This window comes from Agelaius tricolor, unplaced genomic scaffold (assembly GCF_023055355.1).
Source record: "Agelaius tricolor isolate 1412-34295 unplaced genomic scaffold, bAgeTri1.0.p SCAF_5, whole genome shotgun sequence".
Taxonomy (NCBI): domain Eukaryota; kingdom Metazoa; phylum Chordata; class Aves; order Passeriformes; family Icteridae; genus Agelaius; species Agelaius tricolor.
Genome location: NW_027269265.1, coordinates 45,264,428 through 45,279,236, shown reverse-complemented (window position 1 = coordinate 45,279,236; position 14,809 = coordinate 45,264,428). Strand labels below are relative to the sequence as shown.

Sequence of the window (14,809 nt, the reverse complement as noted above, 5' to 3'; positions counted from 1 at the left end):
TGGTTTTTGCAGTGATATACAATGCCACTGCACTCAGTGAGCTCCACTTTGCTGCTTTAAAGCAAAAGCAGGAAGTCGGAACAGAAAATTCCTAGGGAGAGACTCTGCTGAGACAGAGCAACTCACAAACTCGTCCAGACTTCCTGCTAAAACAATTCTTTGCCCAAAAGAGAGACGTTCTTCCCTCCCCTCCACCCCACTTGGCCTCTCTGCAGGTGTCCCCAGATACCTGGAGCAGCAGGACAGTGTTGCTCCCCTTGCCTGGAAGCAGCAGTGTATTCCACAGCACAAAGCTAGCGGGGAAGGAGCACAGCCACTGTAAATAGAGGATCAGAGCTGCTCCGAGCCAGGAGGTGTGGTCTGCACTGCTCCCTACGCATCTCAGCCCTTTTCCAACACAGCCTTGCAGTCCTCAGTTCAGAGGGCAGCACAAGAAACCCTACCCTTGAGCTTCCAAGGTAAATTCCTTGTAATCCTGCCTTGTGCACAGCTGAGAGGGAGAGGGGCTTTCTGGGCTGCCTTAGGCAAGAGGGGAAGAAGGCGTAAGGAAGCAGATGATCCCTCATCTCACATCAACTTACCTTCCCTGAAAAACTCTAGCTGTTTCTACTTAGATTGCTGCCTTGCCCCTAACCAGTTTCCACCAGGCAAGGGCTGGAAGCTACCCCTGTGAATCCTGCCTCAAGTTTAAGGCCAGTTTTACGAGGCTGGCAACCTGCTTTTACAAAGAGAAGCCCAGAGAACTCAGGAAAGAGAGAAGCAAAGCATAAAATGACAGGACAAGGAGCATGTTTCCAAAGCATCATTAAACACACACCAGGGGTGGGGTGCACATCCCAGGACTGTCTCACTAAAGCAGCCAGAAGTGCCAGCCTCTGTTCTGCCACTGACAGAGCACCACTCTATCCCACAGCATCCCCAAAAGGGAGCAAAGCCATCCCTGCCTGCTGACAGCTGGAGATGCTGATGGGGATTTGTCACTCAGTGGCAGCTCCAGAGTCCCCAGGCAGCACAAAGATGCTCTCAGCTGTGTCAGGTCCTGCTAGCTAACCCTGAGGTCTTCTCAGGAAAGGTGACAAGGGAAAGACAAAAAGGAAAGTGTTAAGACCCTGGCAGGCTGGCTCTTCATCACCTGGTAAGGTTTTGTGTCCTTTTCTCACCCCTACCCCAAATGCCTTTTGCCCAGGAAACAAGCTTTGCCATACAAATCCTGAGCAGGCAAGCCTACCCTCTACAGAGAGGAAAACTCCCTCTTCCACCAAGTTTCCACTGAGAAGACTCCAGCTGGTGTCTGAAGAGCAGAGATCTCATCAATCTCCAAAGAGAAGAGCTCCAAACAGCCCCATTCTCCCAGCAACAAGCAAATGGGACCTGCAGAAGGCAAAGACGGGTCCTTCTCTATTATTTTAAGATGGTTATTTCAAAACCCAGACTAAAAAAATGGACACGAAGCCTACTACAAACAATTACAGTTGTCTTTACTAGAGATTTAACAGGGCCAGAGAGTTCCCCTGAGCATCTGGGAGGTCTCTGTGCTAGCAGAGGGCATGAGGATCACCTTTCCATTCCTCATACGCTCACCTTTGCCTCAGCTGCAGGACCCCAAATCCCCTGGGGCAGGCTCTAACAGTGCAGCTGTGGCAAAAAACACAATAAAACCAAACAAACCCATACCAAGTGAGCTATCTGCCTCCAAGCATGAGAATTTACTCACCATTTTGTTCACCGCTGCTGCAGAAGTCCTGCTTGACACTGATCCATGGTCTTGGCTGGGATGCTACTAGAACAGCACAAGAAAGGACAGGGTGCAAGGTGCAGGAAAGCAGTTTGCTCCCTATCTCTAATCTCCTCCTGGAGTTCTTTATAAAGGTTCTCTTAGTACTGACCACAACAAAAAAGCTTATAAAACACACCAAAAAAACCCCCAAAACCCTACACTTTGGAGGTACTTTAATTAATGAGCCCTTAGTGTTACACAGATAAAGGTCAGGAAATACAAAAAGTTATGGTTCCCATAGTAATGCTAATTCAACCATACTGCACATCCTGTGTATTTAGTGGTACACATTGAAAAGAAAAAGGCTTCATCTACCAATGCTTAAAAGGTTTTTGATTTAGTAAAGACACTTGAATACCACCCCCCACACGCAACATTTATTGTTCAGAGCAGTGGATTTTCAGATGGAATTGGATTAAGCCAATCTAAGCATCACTCCAGCTCCCCACATCTAGGGCAATGGCAAGAGCTCTCAAGCATGATTACAGACTGAACATTATTTGCCCAGCCTGAATAGAGGAAAGGGATCCAGGCGTCAGAGTGGCTTGAGTCACCAAATCACAGCACGGATTCTGCACTGGGATGCAGCAGGGACTTGGTAAGGAGAGAGGGGGGACAATAACCAGCCAAGCCCCCCACACCCATAACTAGCAGCTGTTAATCCATTCCTACAAACACTCATTCATTTGATGCCAACAGCTCGAAATATCCTGCCTGGTATCCCACCTCACAAGTCTGGAACGGGTGAACTACAGCCATGCTGACCTTTCTCCAGCACAAATCCATGTATTGCTCTGCTCTCCCAGCTCCTGAGGGCTCATCCCCATGCTCTGCATAAAGCCCACAACACTCTTGGAGAGGGAACAGCTACAAGTGGTCCATTTGCATTTAGCGGCTTTGACTGAGCCACCCGATTTGCATAGGAAGCGAAAGAGACTTTGAGCCATAGGAAATCCATTGAATCAAAGGCGTTTGAGCACCTCTGCCGGAGCAGAGGATTACCCCTCTGGCTACATGTCTGGGAGAAAGGAAAGGTAGATCAGGCATCTTGCAAACTCCTTAAAGAGGCAAAGAGGATAAGGAAGAAGGAAGGCAGCTCTCAAGCATAGGAGCAAAGCGTGCAACAGAAGAAACATGAACATTTGCAGAGGCACCCACATGTCCTCTCTCCCTCCAATAAATCAGAACTTTTTTCCTAGTTCCCATGATCTCAGACAGAAGGACACAGTTCAGGACAACAGATATCTCAGAACTTCAAAAAATAAAGGAGAAGAGAGAGAGACACTGCTGCTGAAGAGGTTCTCAGCCCTGCTAGACACGAGGTCACCCACACAGCCCTGCTTGGAGGGCACCAAGCTGACAGAGCTGCCATGGAGCAACACCCACACCAGAGTCTGCACAGGACACAGCCACAGGGACACACAGCAGAAGTCCTCCTGCCCACAGGGTTATGGGTGGCTGTTCCCTCACTCACAGCCTTGCACTCACCTTCCCTGGTGGGCTCCAGCATCAAGTCTACATGTTTTAAAGAGGCTTTGCCACCTTCCCCACAGCTGAAGAGCCTGGCTATTCCTCTGAGCTGCACCAATTCCAGTCAGCATCTAGCCACACCTGCCAAGGGTTTTGGTCATGCTTTATCTTATCTAAGCAATGATGACGCTTGTCTTTCTTCTTGGGCAAAGCTCAGGAGCTCAGCACCTGCCAAGGAGGGGAGCTGGGCAGGGGCCAGGAGCTTCAGCCTGCAGCAATTCACCCCAGAGCAGATGGCTCTGCTGGCCTGCCTGTCCCACCCCACAAAAAATGGGCACTCAGTCCACAAACTAGGGCTAGGGGCAAAATAAGGCTCAGCAATACGTACATTTCTTGCCCCACCTTCAGCTCAGGTGGTGGCACAGGCACAGCTCACCTTCCCTAGACACAATACAGCCCCACTATTCCTTGCCAGGAGACAAAGCAGAGCTTTACAGGGAGGCAGAAATCTTGTCTGGAGATAAAACTTCAACATCTCTTAGGCTGTCAACCTATAGGTCACCTACCACTTCAATTCTCAGCTGGAGATGAGCTCGGTTTCCTCCTCTTCATTTTCCAGAGGGAAGAAGAGGGAAAAATGAGGCAGATAAAAGCATTACTCTTACTCACAGATGTTATGCTGAAAAAGCTGGAGAGGAATTCAGCTACTGTAACAGTCAGGGCCATCAAGTTCCTGTAGGAGGTGTTACATCCGCCTCCCTGCACCTGAACCTTTGCCCAGCTCCCACCATGCCTAGCCAAGGGTTTACAGCTAGCCTGCAAGTTTGCTGTCTCCTTTTCCAGAGGCTTGACTCACCTAGCTATATCCAAACATAGCTGAAGTTTTCCCAAAAGGTTTGCTTTCCATAGCCTAAATGACATATTTAGACATTCCGCAATTTTATTTTTAGCACCACACAGCAACTCCTCCAAAAGTCTGCAGATATCCAGGCTGCTATTCATTGGAAGAGCTTGAAGTAGGAAGCAATAAACAGGTAGGTATGTTACCTTTATTGCACAGTTACAAAAATTAGGCTTTTTTCAAGCCTTCACTGCACTGCTTTACTTTCATCCAGCACATGTGCTAAAGGCTAATTCTTTCAAAAAGCTGTAGGATACATCTTCAGAGCTCTCCCCTTATTCAGTCTCATCTCTCCAGAAACACAGGTTGCCTCAGCCCAGGATACCTCACCTGCTGTGAGCAGGGACACCTTTACACCTGCCAGGATCTTACCAACAACACAAACTCAAGCCAGCCCCAAGCCCACACAGTGCTGAACCACCACAGCAAATCTCAGGAGGTTCATGGCTCCCAGGCACATTTGCAGAGCTCTCCTGCCATCCCCAGGACAACACAACCTTTCCTGCAGGGCTGTCAGGTATGTGTAATCCTCAGACATCCTTTTGAACCAGGCAGTCCCTTCCACACAGATGGGGCAGTAACTGGTGCAGAACAGTGACACAAAGTCTTGTACCAGCAGAGACTGAAGGCACAGAAGCAGAGGCAAGAGCTCCTCCTTCAGATGACATCTCTGCTAAATTAACTGCAATCACACACTCCACTGGATAGAAAGCAGGGATGGTACAAGCCTCCTTGCTCTCACTCTTTTTACTTGACAGATTTTCCTCCAGTTATGCCAAGCAGATAAGAACACTGTACCCTTCCAAAGCATTGCACCATATCTTATTTCCTCCAAAACAAACCTATGATTAGGTTAAAGCCACAGTCTCTGAGAACACAAGACAGTATTTGTTGCTGCTTTAGTGCTCTGTCACACAAGGTTAAGAGAAAAACATTTGATTAAAAGGTCCACAGGGCTTCCCAGCCATGTTACTCCAACCTGAACTAGGCAGAGGAAAGCCCAGCATGGCTCCAGCCTTCATTTGAAAGTCCACAAAACCACAACCCACCACTGCTTTGGGTGTTGTTTTCTCCCAAAGCTCACAATGTTTGTTATTCGGCTTGAGGCACCTAGGTCCTGCAGTCAGGTGAAATACTGACATTCAAGCATTCCTGGCAGCTTATACAGACACACAGAAATCTTCAAGACAATCAGAAATAAGCAGAAAAAAAGCAAATTAAGAATGTGACTTAAAGGAAAAAAAAAATTAAGTAATTTTATGGCTTGGTTTTTTTAATGTGTGGGTGGTGGTATTCAGAAGCTTAGGGTTGGCAAACCTTTTGATCATGTGACTGGAGGAGAGCACCTGGTGCTCCTAGCCACAGCAGGAGCCCATGGGAATACTTAGTAGATCCACCCCAGTGCTCCTTGCACAGCGGCAGGGGTCAGGTTTGCTTAGCAAAATGTGCATTAGGGCCATGCGGAGGGAAATTCATCTCAGCATCAGCCAAGAAATTAAAGGCTAGGGATACAGGATGAGGAAAGGAGAACATTGCTAGGAAAATATCAGGAGGGTCAATCAGGACATCCAGAGCACCTCCCTTTCAAGCTGCTGGGCTGGGGATACCTCCAAGGAGACACAGTGACAAAGGACAGGAACTCTTGCTGATCGTTGCAATTCTATGGTCTGGTAGGACAGCAAATGAATCCTGAGAGATTCAGATGTACAGATTAAACCAAGCATTTCCAGCCCAGACTTCACATGCACAGCAAGCCAAGGCAGCTGGCAGGAAGGAGGGAGATGCTGCTCCACTCAGTGGAAGATGACACATTTGCTACAGCTGAAGTTTCTCCTCACTGTCCTTAAATCCAAGACGAGCTCCTGCAAGCAGGGGAGGAGAGAGGATTCAGTCCCCAGAGCAGCCTTATGAAATCAAAAAGATTTAGAGAGTGAGAAGCTGCATTACAGAAACCAATCCTAGTTTGCTGTACATAGGGATTGATTTCCTTAAAGCTCTCTGACCATGAAGAGCATTGTGCACACAGCTGAGCCCATGTGATTTCTGTTCCTGTCAATTGTCCTCGTCCCATTAGCTCATTTTCTGAGGCTGCCTGGCAAAGTCATGAGGAACAGCAGTTCCCCAGCACTGTCTGTGTGCTGCTAAAGACAGCCCCACACTGAGCCCTCCTTTGCAGCACCACCTTCAGGTCAGTAAATAGGAGGCTCTTGATTCACCAAATGCATCAAACTGGCTTGTGGGGGAGAAATTTTCCTATCTGATGGTGACAAAACGACCAAGCAGATCTTCCAGTTGGATAGTTGATACTCCCACTGTGCCTTGCCACAAGAAGGCAAGAGAAGAGTGATGCTCCAGGAAATGAGAATATTTTTTGCCCAGCAAGGTAGCTTCAAAGACATTTTATACCATCTTATGAAAGAGTCTAAAATTTTATATCTCAGGCCTCACATCACTCCCTGTGGAGCAGGATGTCCTGGCAAAGAGAGGCTTCCTCCACCCCAGCTCACTGCAGCTTTTCAGAACCTCTTCTGGACCACCTGAACTGAACGGTGAAAGGACAAACCAAACAGATTATCTGTTTGATCAAGAAAAGCATTTCCATAGCCCTCAGGAGATGTATATGTACAGAGATATATTCATCTATAGCTTGTTAGATGATCCTCAGAAATAAATATAGCTCAAGAACATGAAAAATAAGATACAATTGCCCCTGAGCCTGCATAAGGCAAAGCTAGAAATTAAGGAATTTTGAGCCCCCTCTGATGCAGAACAACCATCAGAATAAGCAAGAACTCAGCAGGTCACAACTAAACAAGCAAGCTGTGTTTGGACTATCCTGCCTCCTCAGGATATTCCTGAGCACAGCCATCTCCCTGTGTCTGAGACTCTTTTCCCCTCAGCTGACCTCTTTTCCCCTCAGCTATTTTCAGGAAGTCCTACAGGAAGGACTTAGGTTCAACACACAAATTCACCAGAGTGCATCCCATGAGTGCAAGATATTAAAGAGAAATACACCGCAGTCTTAGGAGAGGGAAAGCTCTGGTATTTTTTTCCTTCCAGAGAAGGAGATGCAGCACCAACACAGCTGCTGTAGGAACCTGCAGCATCTTTATATGGTGCAGTGTCATCTGCACCTGGACCATGGCAAGAAAAAATATTCCACGAACAAAGGACGTTGGAAAAAGGAAAAGAGAAAACAACAAGGTCTCCACTCAGGTTCAATAAGAAAGACCAGAGTTCCGTGACCGCATATCAAAGGAGCCTGCAAACTTCCCAGCGACAGAAGAGGAGAGAAAGCAAAAGAGGCAGCAGCTCCCCGTGCCGGACCCCACCGGGGCAGCGCTCCCCATCCCGCGGCACGGCCGCAGCTCCGCCTCAGGAGCGCTGTGTGCGGGAGAAGGCAGCGCTGCGCAGGAACGTGGATGCTCCGTACCCGTCCGTCACCGCCGAGGGACCTCGGACCGCTGGGGACGGACGGGGCAGGTGTGCGGCAGGGGCCAGGCGAGGACCCGCAGCACGCAGGGCCCCCAGCCCCCCGCTGCCCTCTCCCCACAGCCCAGGGGAGGCCGGCGAGGCGCGGGCCAAGGCGCCGGCGGGGCCCTTGGCTGGGGCAGCCGCTCCCAGCGCCCCGACTCCGGGTCCCGGTCGGGCAGAGCCGGCAGCTGCCCCGGCGAGGGAACCGGCCCCGGAGCACCGCACCCCGGCCCCGCTGCCGCCCCGCACTCGCCGCACGGCGCTTACCTGGCCTGGCCCGGCCCGGCGGGAGCGAGCGGCACCTGCGGCCGGCCCGGCGGGAGCGGAGCCGCCACTGGCGCCGGGGCGGCTCCGGCCGGAAATGAGCGGGGCCGCGGGCGGCCGGGCCGAACCCGGCGGGCGGCAGCGGGAGCCGGGCCGGGCCCTCGGGATGGGCGGCCCTGCCCCCGGCCCGAGCAGCCCCGAGGGCCGGGAGAGCCCTCAGCGCACACCCAGCCCCGCTCGCGGCCACTCCCCCGGCGGAGCCGCCGGCACCGCCCGGGCAGGCGGCTTTATGGAAGAAGGATCCATGTCACTGATTAACAGCACCGGGCTGGCGAGTTTATTATTCTCCAGTCATTAGAGGTTAAGAAAGCTGTTTGCTTTACCAGCTGCATCCTATAATGCTAATTCCAGCACTTGTCCCCATCACGTGACAGCATATAACAAAGTCTCTAGGAAAAGTTTGCGGCTGTCAAAAGCCGGGACAAAGAGGAGCCCGAGCCCTGGAGCGTTCCCGGAGCCGCGCAGCCCCAAGCCCCAGCCCGTGTGAGTCTCTTGTCCCTGCTCCGGGAGAGCCCGGCCGCGGCTCCAGGGCGGCCGTGCCCTGATCCCTGGGCTGGCTCCAAGGAAAGCCCCGGTCTTCCCACAACCCGGGAGCCGGTGGTTTCCATGCACTCCAGCTGGAGAGTAACCGGGACAGGCCTCGGTATCTGTCATAACAGGCAGACGCACAGCAGCCACTACCGTCTATTTCACCAACGAGGAAACAGACTCTCTAGAAAGACAGGTCAGTTTCCTCAAGAGGTGGTCCCGTAATGGAGAAGTTTCAGATTTGTGAATAACGTTTTACTAACACTTTCACAGGTGCCAAACACCTGCTATTCCCACAAGAAGGTGCTTAATCCCTCCTGGAAACCCGGGTCTGCCACAGATCTCCAATAAACAGAGGCTAATAGCACTTGAGCCACTTAGGCTTGAGTAAATCAGAACTGGACCAAAATGTACCTCTAGATCAATGCCCCCTTTGTGTATCAATAAATGTTGACACCAAGAGGAACTTGAATAGGCTTGGGCCTAGCAAAACAAACCCACATCATACAGCACATCCAAAAATATTTAATAAACTTTTAAATAGCAAGAGAAGCAGCCTACCAGAGCCAGGTAAATATATTGAGAAAGTTTTTATTAGAAGATACAGTTCTGCCAAAATAAATAGTTACATTTTCTTCAGCAAAACATTAGAAAATAGAAACAGGAAGAAAAAAAAAGCATCAACAATTTAATACTGAACTTTTAAAGTGACTGTGAACACTACTTAGTGACATTGCCACATAAATACATAACTTGTTATGCTATTGCTGGTCTAGTTGCTGCTCTGACACCAATAATTTTCACAGGACCTCCATATGTATTGTGTGCTCCAGGGTCTTCTCAAACTCAGTGGCAGCAGTGGAGTAGTCCCAGGACACACAAAGCTCAAAGAGCTGCTTCAGATGCTGTTTTCAAGAACAAGAGAAAACCCCAGAGGTATTTATTTCAAAGTTACATTTCTAAGTCCTCTGTTTGGAACTGGAGTTTTGTGCTCCCTGTGCAGGAGGGCTGATGTGGATCCAAAGAGTAAGGTGGATGTAGTTAGGGGCTGTCCTAGTGGAGCTGCCTGCAGGTTGGAAAAGGAGCAATGTCCCACCAGCAGGCAAGGGGAAGGAGGGAGAGAAGAGGGGAGCGAGTCCTGCTGCACTCAGAAAGGCAGACACCCAAAGGACAGGAGGCCAGAGCCCACTGTAAAGGCACAGCGTGTGTTTGGCACAAACAAGCTGGCTGACATGGCAGCCAGGTGAGGTGGTCCATTCTCTCACTGATTTAAGCAGAAAACAGAAACAAAGCTTGAGAAAACTGTTGGCAAGGCCCTCTGACTTCAGCAGCCCTGCCACCCACCACATCTGGCATCTATTTAGCAGAAATTTACTACTGTTTTATTCCCCTAAGGAATAAACACACACAGAAGTTCAGGTATTTCTCCCACAACTGCTTTGGCAAAAGTGAGAGCTCTTTTCTCCAAGGAAGTAGTGAATTACTAGATCATTTTTATAAATTAATAAAACCACTAGGGAATATAAAAGTACTAGGGACACCCCAGTGCTGGAAGACAGCAGATTCTCTTTTATTCTGAGTGTTGCAGGTACACAGCCTTCCAAGAAGCCATGAGAAAACAATTCCTAGGTCCTATACATAGTGGTCAGTATTTTCTCCTTGAAAATCAGCTTGCAACAGTATTACCTGTAGGTCAGGCAGCAAACCAAACCAATTACACTACACACTAATTGTGGGTTACAGAGCACGCCATAGGCACAGGCTGTTGTACACAAAACAACTCTACAGTGTGGTGCAGGTTAGGGGCTGGTTAGGTGCACGACAAGGTCACCATCAGCCTTGTTAAAAGCAGCAATTAATAAGACAGGAAGGAGGAAAAAATAGTGGATTCCTGAATGCACAGACCCTTTATGTGAAACAGTGGAAAGGGCAAGGGTTGGGACTCCTGCAGGAATCCAGTGAATGCTCTAAGCACCATTGGACATAGACTACAAGATGAATTTTTGTCCAGGAACCTGACCTCCCACTCACCATACACTGGAGAGCCCTGCTGGGCTGCCCAGTCACACAATCTGGAGCAGAAAGGACTGACTGCCATAGATGACCTTGCTCCTATGGACCTGGAAAGTGAGGGTTAATCAGCAATGGCTGCCCAGAAGATAACTTTGTACACCATGAGGTACACACAGAACAAGGGACTGAACAGTTACAGTGAGCACTATTGTAATAAACCCCTTCATATCCAATCCAGAGCCTATCACAAGGTTTCCAGAGATTTCAAAAAGAGTGGGGTCTCATCTAGACAAGGCAGCACTGCATAACAAAAATCTATTCACAAGCTGACACAGCCCTTTTTCTACATCAGTGGGAAAGGTGATCTTCCCTAATTCCTTCATCCTTTGCAATCTGTGATGGACAAGCAGCAAGAATTTCAAGCAAATGGGTGAAACTTTTCAAAAGGAAAATGAGGCTAGTGTCAGGTATTTTTTAACAGATCTGCAGTTCCTTTATCAGAGCTCAAATCTATAAAGCCAACAGGCTATCACACAATAGCCATTGTAACACTTGGGAAATAAAAAGAGGCAAAGAAAGGGTTAATACAGAGTGGTACTTTCCCAGTATCCTTCACACCCTGCAAATTAGCACAGGAAAACCAGGAATTTCCTTGTGAAGAGTTAGACCTTTATTTTTAAAGCCAGGCTTTGATTTGCGGTTATGGTTTGAAGTGTACAAAAGCTTCTTGTGGAGAAGTTAATACAATAAATTAAACTACTGATGAGGTGAAACACAGAACAAAACTCAGGCCTTTTACCAGGCACAACTGTTGGTCTCCTCAAATGCATGAACCAAAATCCCCAAGCCTTCTGGATCAGAGCACTGGAAGACAGTGGCATCAGCCTAGTCAGCACCAGGCCAGTCAGTTCTGATGCAAAAGGCAAGGGTTAAGGGTGCCAAGCTGCAACTTCTTAGCACACTCTTTTGCCAGGAGTATTTCATTTCATAGTTTAGTGGTTTACATAATCACTCAGTGGTTTTACCAGTCCAGGAAGAAGGGATAAAAAAATACTTGTATAATTTTCTCCACCCATATATTAACTAAAAAAAAAAAAAAAAAGGCAGAGTCAAAAGGGCAGCAGCTTCTAAACACAAGATTTTCCTTATGCAGTTTTGCCCCTCAGATGTTTTGCTTCTGGACAAAATGCCTTAATTTCTTGCCACTAAATATCTCTATGTTCTTGCCAATTGCTCTGTGTGCACTAGGGACAAGAGACATGTATTTAGCAATCCAAGCAGCTGTGCACGTGCCATTCCCCCCAAGAAGGTAGTCCAAAACAGCGGAAGAAATCCCATACCAACCCAGTAAATAAACATCTTTTCTCAGTTCCAATTTTCATCAAATTAATCTTGCTCCCTCTAAGTGACAGTAGCTGGTTGCTGGTTCACTTCCACTAGCATCTAGCATTTTTTTCTGTGGGCTTTAAACAATCACAAGATCGATTTGTTTGGTAATTGAATGTTCTATCCTGATTTCAGAATCCCCCAATTTTTTTCTCTTCCTGTAGTGACTTCCCTGTTCCCTGACTTAATTATGCAAAGCTTAAGACTAAATCTGACTGCGTTAAGTGCAGGCCTGCTTTGTAAACTGCACAGGCCCTTGTGTTACATAGTTTCATCCAGCAAGGGCAGTGGGGTGACAATCTAAGTCACAAGTTCATTCTTGCACTGCCTCCTGGGCAGAGGCCTGGCTCCATTGCCTCCCAGCTTGGCACAGCCACTGCAGGGGAGTCCTGATGCTTATCCATCCCCACACAAACTCCAAATCCATGCCCAGTGCACAACTGTGCTCGTAGGAAACAGCACCCACCCCGTCACCCACACTGCTCATGAAGATTTACTACTTTCTCCAGTGATTAGCACAACTTCTGGGTTTATTTTCCCTTTCTAAATCTAAGGTGCAAAACAGAGTCTATTAAAAATTACTATTCCGTGTATAGGCTACATAATCAGTTTCTGATACCCTGTCCTGCTCCCCAGCAAAGACAGCATAGGTTTGCTTTGGCCATTGCACACTGCTTGTGCTAGGAGAGGTAGAAGACGCCTCATGTAGCAAGACAAGCAGCAGAAAAAGATACCAGGAGCTGGGTTTGTCAGAGTGTGAAGACCTAAGCTTAAGTCCATGCAATCCCCACAGGAAGCCATGTCTCACCCTGTGAAGAACACGGGGTTCATACTTCTCACACAAGCCATGACCACTGCAGAGAAGGCAGAGTCCTGCTCTGCTGCAGCTCTGCACTTTTAAGAGACAAGACAAAGAGGAGCCAGTTCCAAGGGGCTGTATGTGCATCAACACTCTTCACTTCTCATCCTCCTGCTATTGCTAGCTGCAGAGCAGGACCTGTGAGCCACAACACGAGACAGGCAAGCTGGGATGCTGGTGTAGCTACAAGCCTAAATCCTTCTCGCTCCAAAGCCTCAACAACCAAACTTTCTGAGCAAAAGAGAGATAAAAGCCTCAGTTTGGCAGGAGATCCATTCTGTATTGCCCACCTAGAATTTGCCTCAGTTGTACAGCCCCTAAAGGAGCAAAGCCCAACTGACTCCTGTCAGAGGCAGCCACTTCCCCAGCACTTGCTGTGACACTCCACCACAAGCCTCTCAAAAATAACATGCCCTGCACAATTCTCATCTTCCTACAACCACTTCATATTACTTCAGCTGCTAAGGTGATCCTGAGATAAGCAGGCTGAGCTTTTTTTCAGGGCAACCCCACACCAATTCCATTCACAGAGTGAGGAATAGGGCCTCAAATTCAACATGTTTCCCTGGAAAAAAAAATCTGTCAAAATTACTTCTTTAAATAAGCTCAATCACTTAACACTCAGAGTTCAAGTCACAGTAGCTCCCTGAGGAACCCAATCAAAAAGGGAGAGATGAGGACAATATCAATCAGGGAAAACAGATAACTCTTCTACACTTCTGCAGTTCCAGTGTAGTCTGCTGCAGGACCAGCTCTGGCTTCTAGTGTGGATGTAATTAAGGGAGAGAGGAAAGGACATGGTTTCAGCAAAGAAGAAAAGTCAGGAGGAGATTTGAAAGCCATGACAAAAATTGGTTTGGCAAGAGGCTACTTCATCTTTCAGCAGCACAAAGAACTAAAGGTTGTCAGAGGATTTAAGGAGAGGAATCAAGACACATGCTCTGAAAAACCAAGGGAGGTAAAAGCTGTATGAACTTGAGAGCATCATCTACATCCTGGTTGTTTGGCGGTAAAAAGCCAGTGGCAATTCAAAGTGCACTATTTGGGAGAGCCCAGCTGGGTCAACATCAGCCTGGCCACAGGCAATGGCCAGGCCTCACCACAAGTCTAGAGCAAGGAATCAGCCTGTGTGTGGCTGTGAACACAAAGGTCCCTTGCCTGGCCCAGTGGGCAACAAAAGTCTACAGTCAATTCCACCAGTGTCCATCCCGGGGAAATCCCCATGGCAACATATTCAGGAGCATGGGGCAGCCTGCTGCTGAGGGATGAGACTGGTCCCACCCTGTGTCCATTCTCCTTCCCACCCACTCTCATCCCCTCACAGCAGCAGGCTCAGAAGAGTGGCAGGCACTCTTTTGCACAGCCTAGAGGTGGAAGCTTTAACTGAAACCCTTCCCGAGGGAAGAGGGAAGCTTGCATGTCCACGTTGATGCAGAGCAAGCCCAGCATGAGCTGGCGCTGGTACTCCTCCCACTTCATCATGACGTCAGAAACCGAGCGGTGGCTCCTCATCCACATGGGCAGTGCTTCACCACAAGGTGCTGGGGGAGAAACTGGCAGCTTCTGGGGCCCTCCAAGCTCGAGGTGATAGTAAAGCCTGAAAGGCAAATACATGCAAAGACTCGGTACATGAGAAGACTTCAGCAGGTCACCAGACTAGAGCTCCACTACCACAGTCCTGTTTTGTACTAAATTGACTACATGATTTTAGTGAGAAGTCTCTGTGTGCCCAGTTTTCCCCACTCACATCTCTCAGTTATTCAGACCATGAACTCTTTTGGGTAAGAATCACACTTTGTACTTGGAATACATCACAGCTGGGACCCGCTGACTATTACTGACAGAGTTTCCTGTTCTCGTCCACACAAGAGTCTTGCCACAGCCTCAAGCCAGGGGTTCAGCCCAGAAGCACAGGCACACACTCAGGCCCAAAGCACTTGGTCTTACTTGGAAACTCTCTGGTGTTCCCTGGGCACCATATTCCCTCCCCACAAAAACCAGGCTTGAGGTAGAAGAGGTCATTTGAACACAAATACTTCTTGGAGATCCTGGACCAGCAAATGCCACAAAGACAAGC

At 48.6% G+C, this 14,809-nt stretch overlaps 2 protein-coding genes across 4 annotated transcripts in view; both read right to left on the bottom strand.

Moving 5' to 3' along the window:
* CRACR2B (calcium release activated channel regulator 2B) overlaps positions 1-8,114 on the bottom strand; it is a 46,630-nt gene extending 38,516 nt beyond the window's left edge. Inside the window, exon 1 of one of the 3 annotated variants that reach the window (XR_011679293.1) lies at positions 7,890-8,114. The gene's annotated coding sequence lies outside the window, so the exon portion shown is untranslated. Of the gene's footprint in view, positions 1-229; positions 319-7,889 lie in introns of those variants that run through there. The other 2 variants (XM_071427682.1, XM_071427683.1) reach the window with 2 other exon arrangements.
* A 935-nt stretch (positions 8,115-9,049) lies between these two features.
* Positions 9,050-14,809, bottom strand: part of PNPLA2 (patatin like phospholipase domain containing 2) — a 29,009-nt gene continuing 23,249 nt past the window's right edge. Inside the window, exon 9 of the mRNA XM_071427681.1 lies at positions 9,050-14,329. Coding sequence (XP_071283782.1) covers positions 14,065-14,329 — 265 coding nt within the window. The 3' untranslated portion in view covers positions 9,050-14,064. The remainder of the gene's footprint in view (positions 14,330-14,809) is intronic.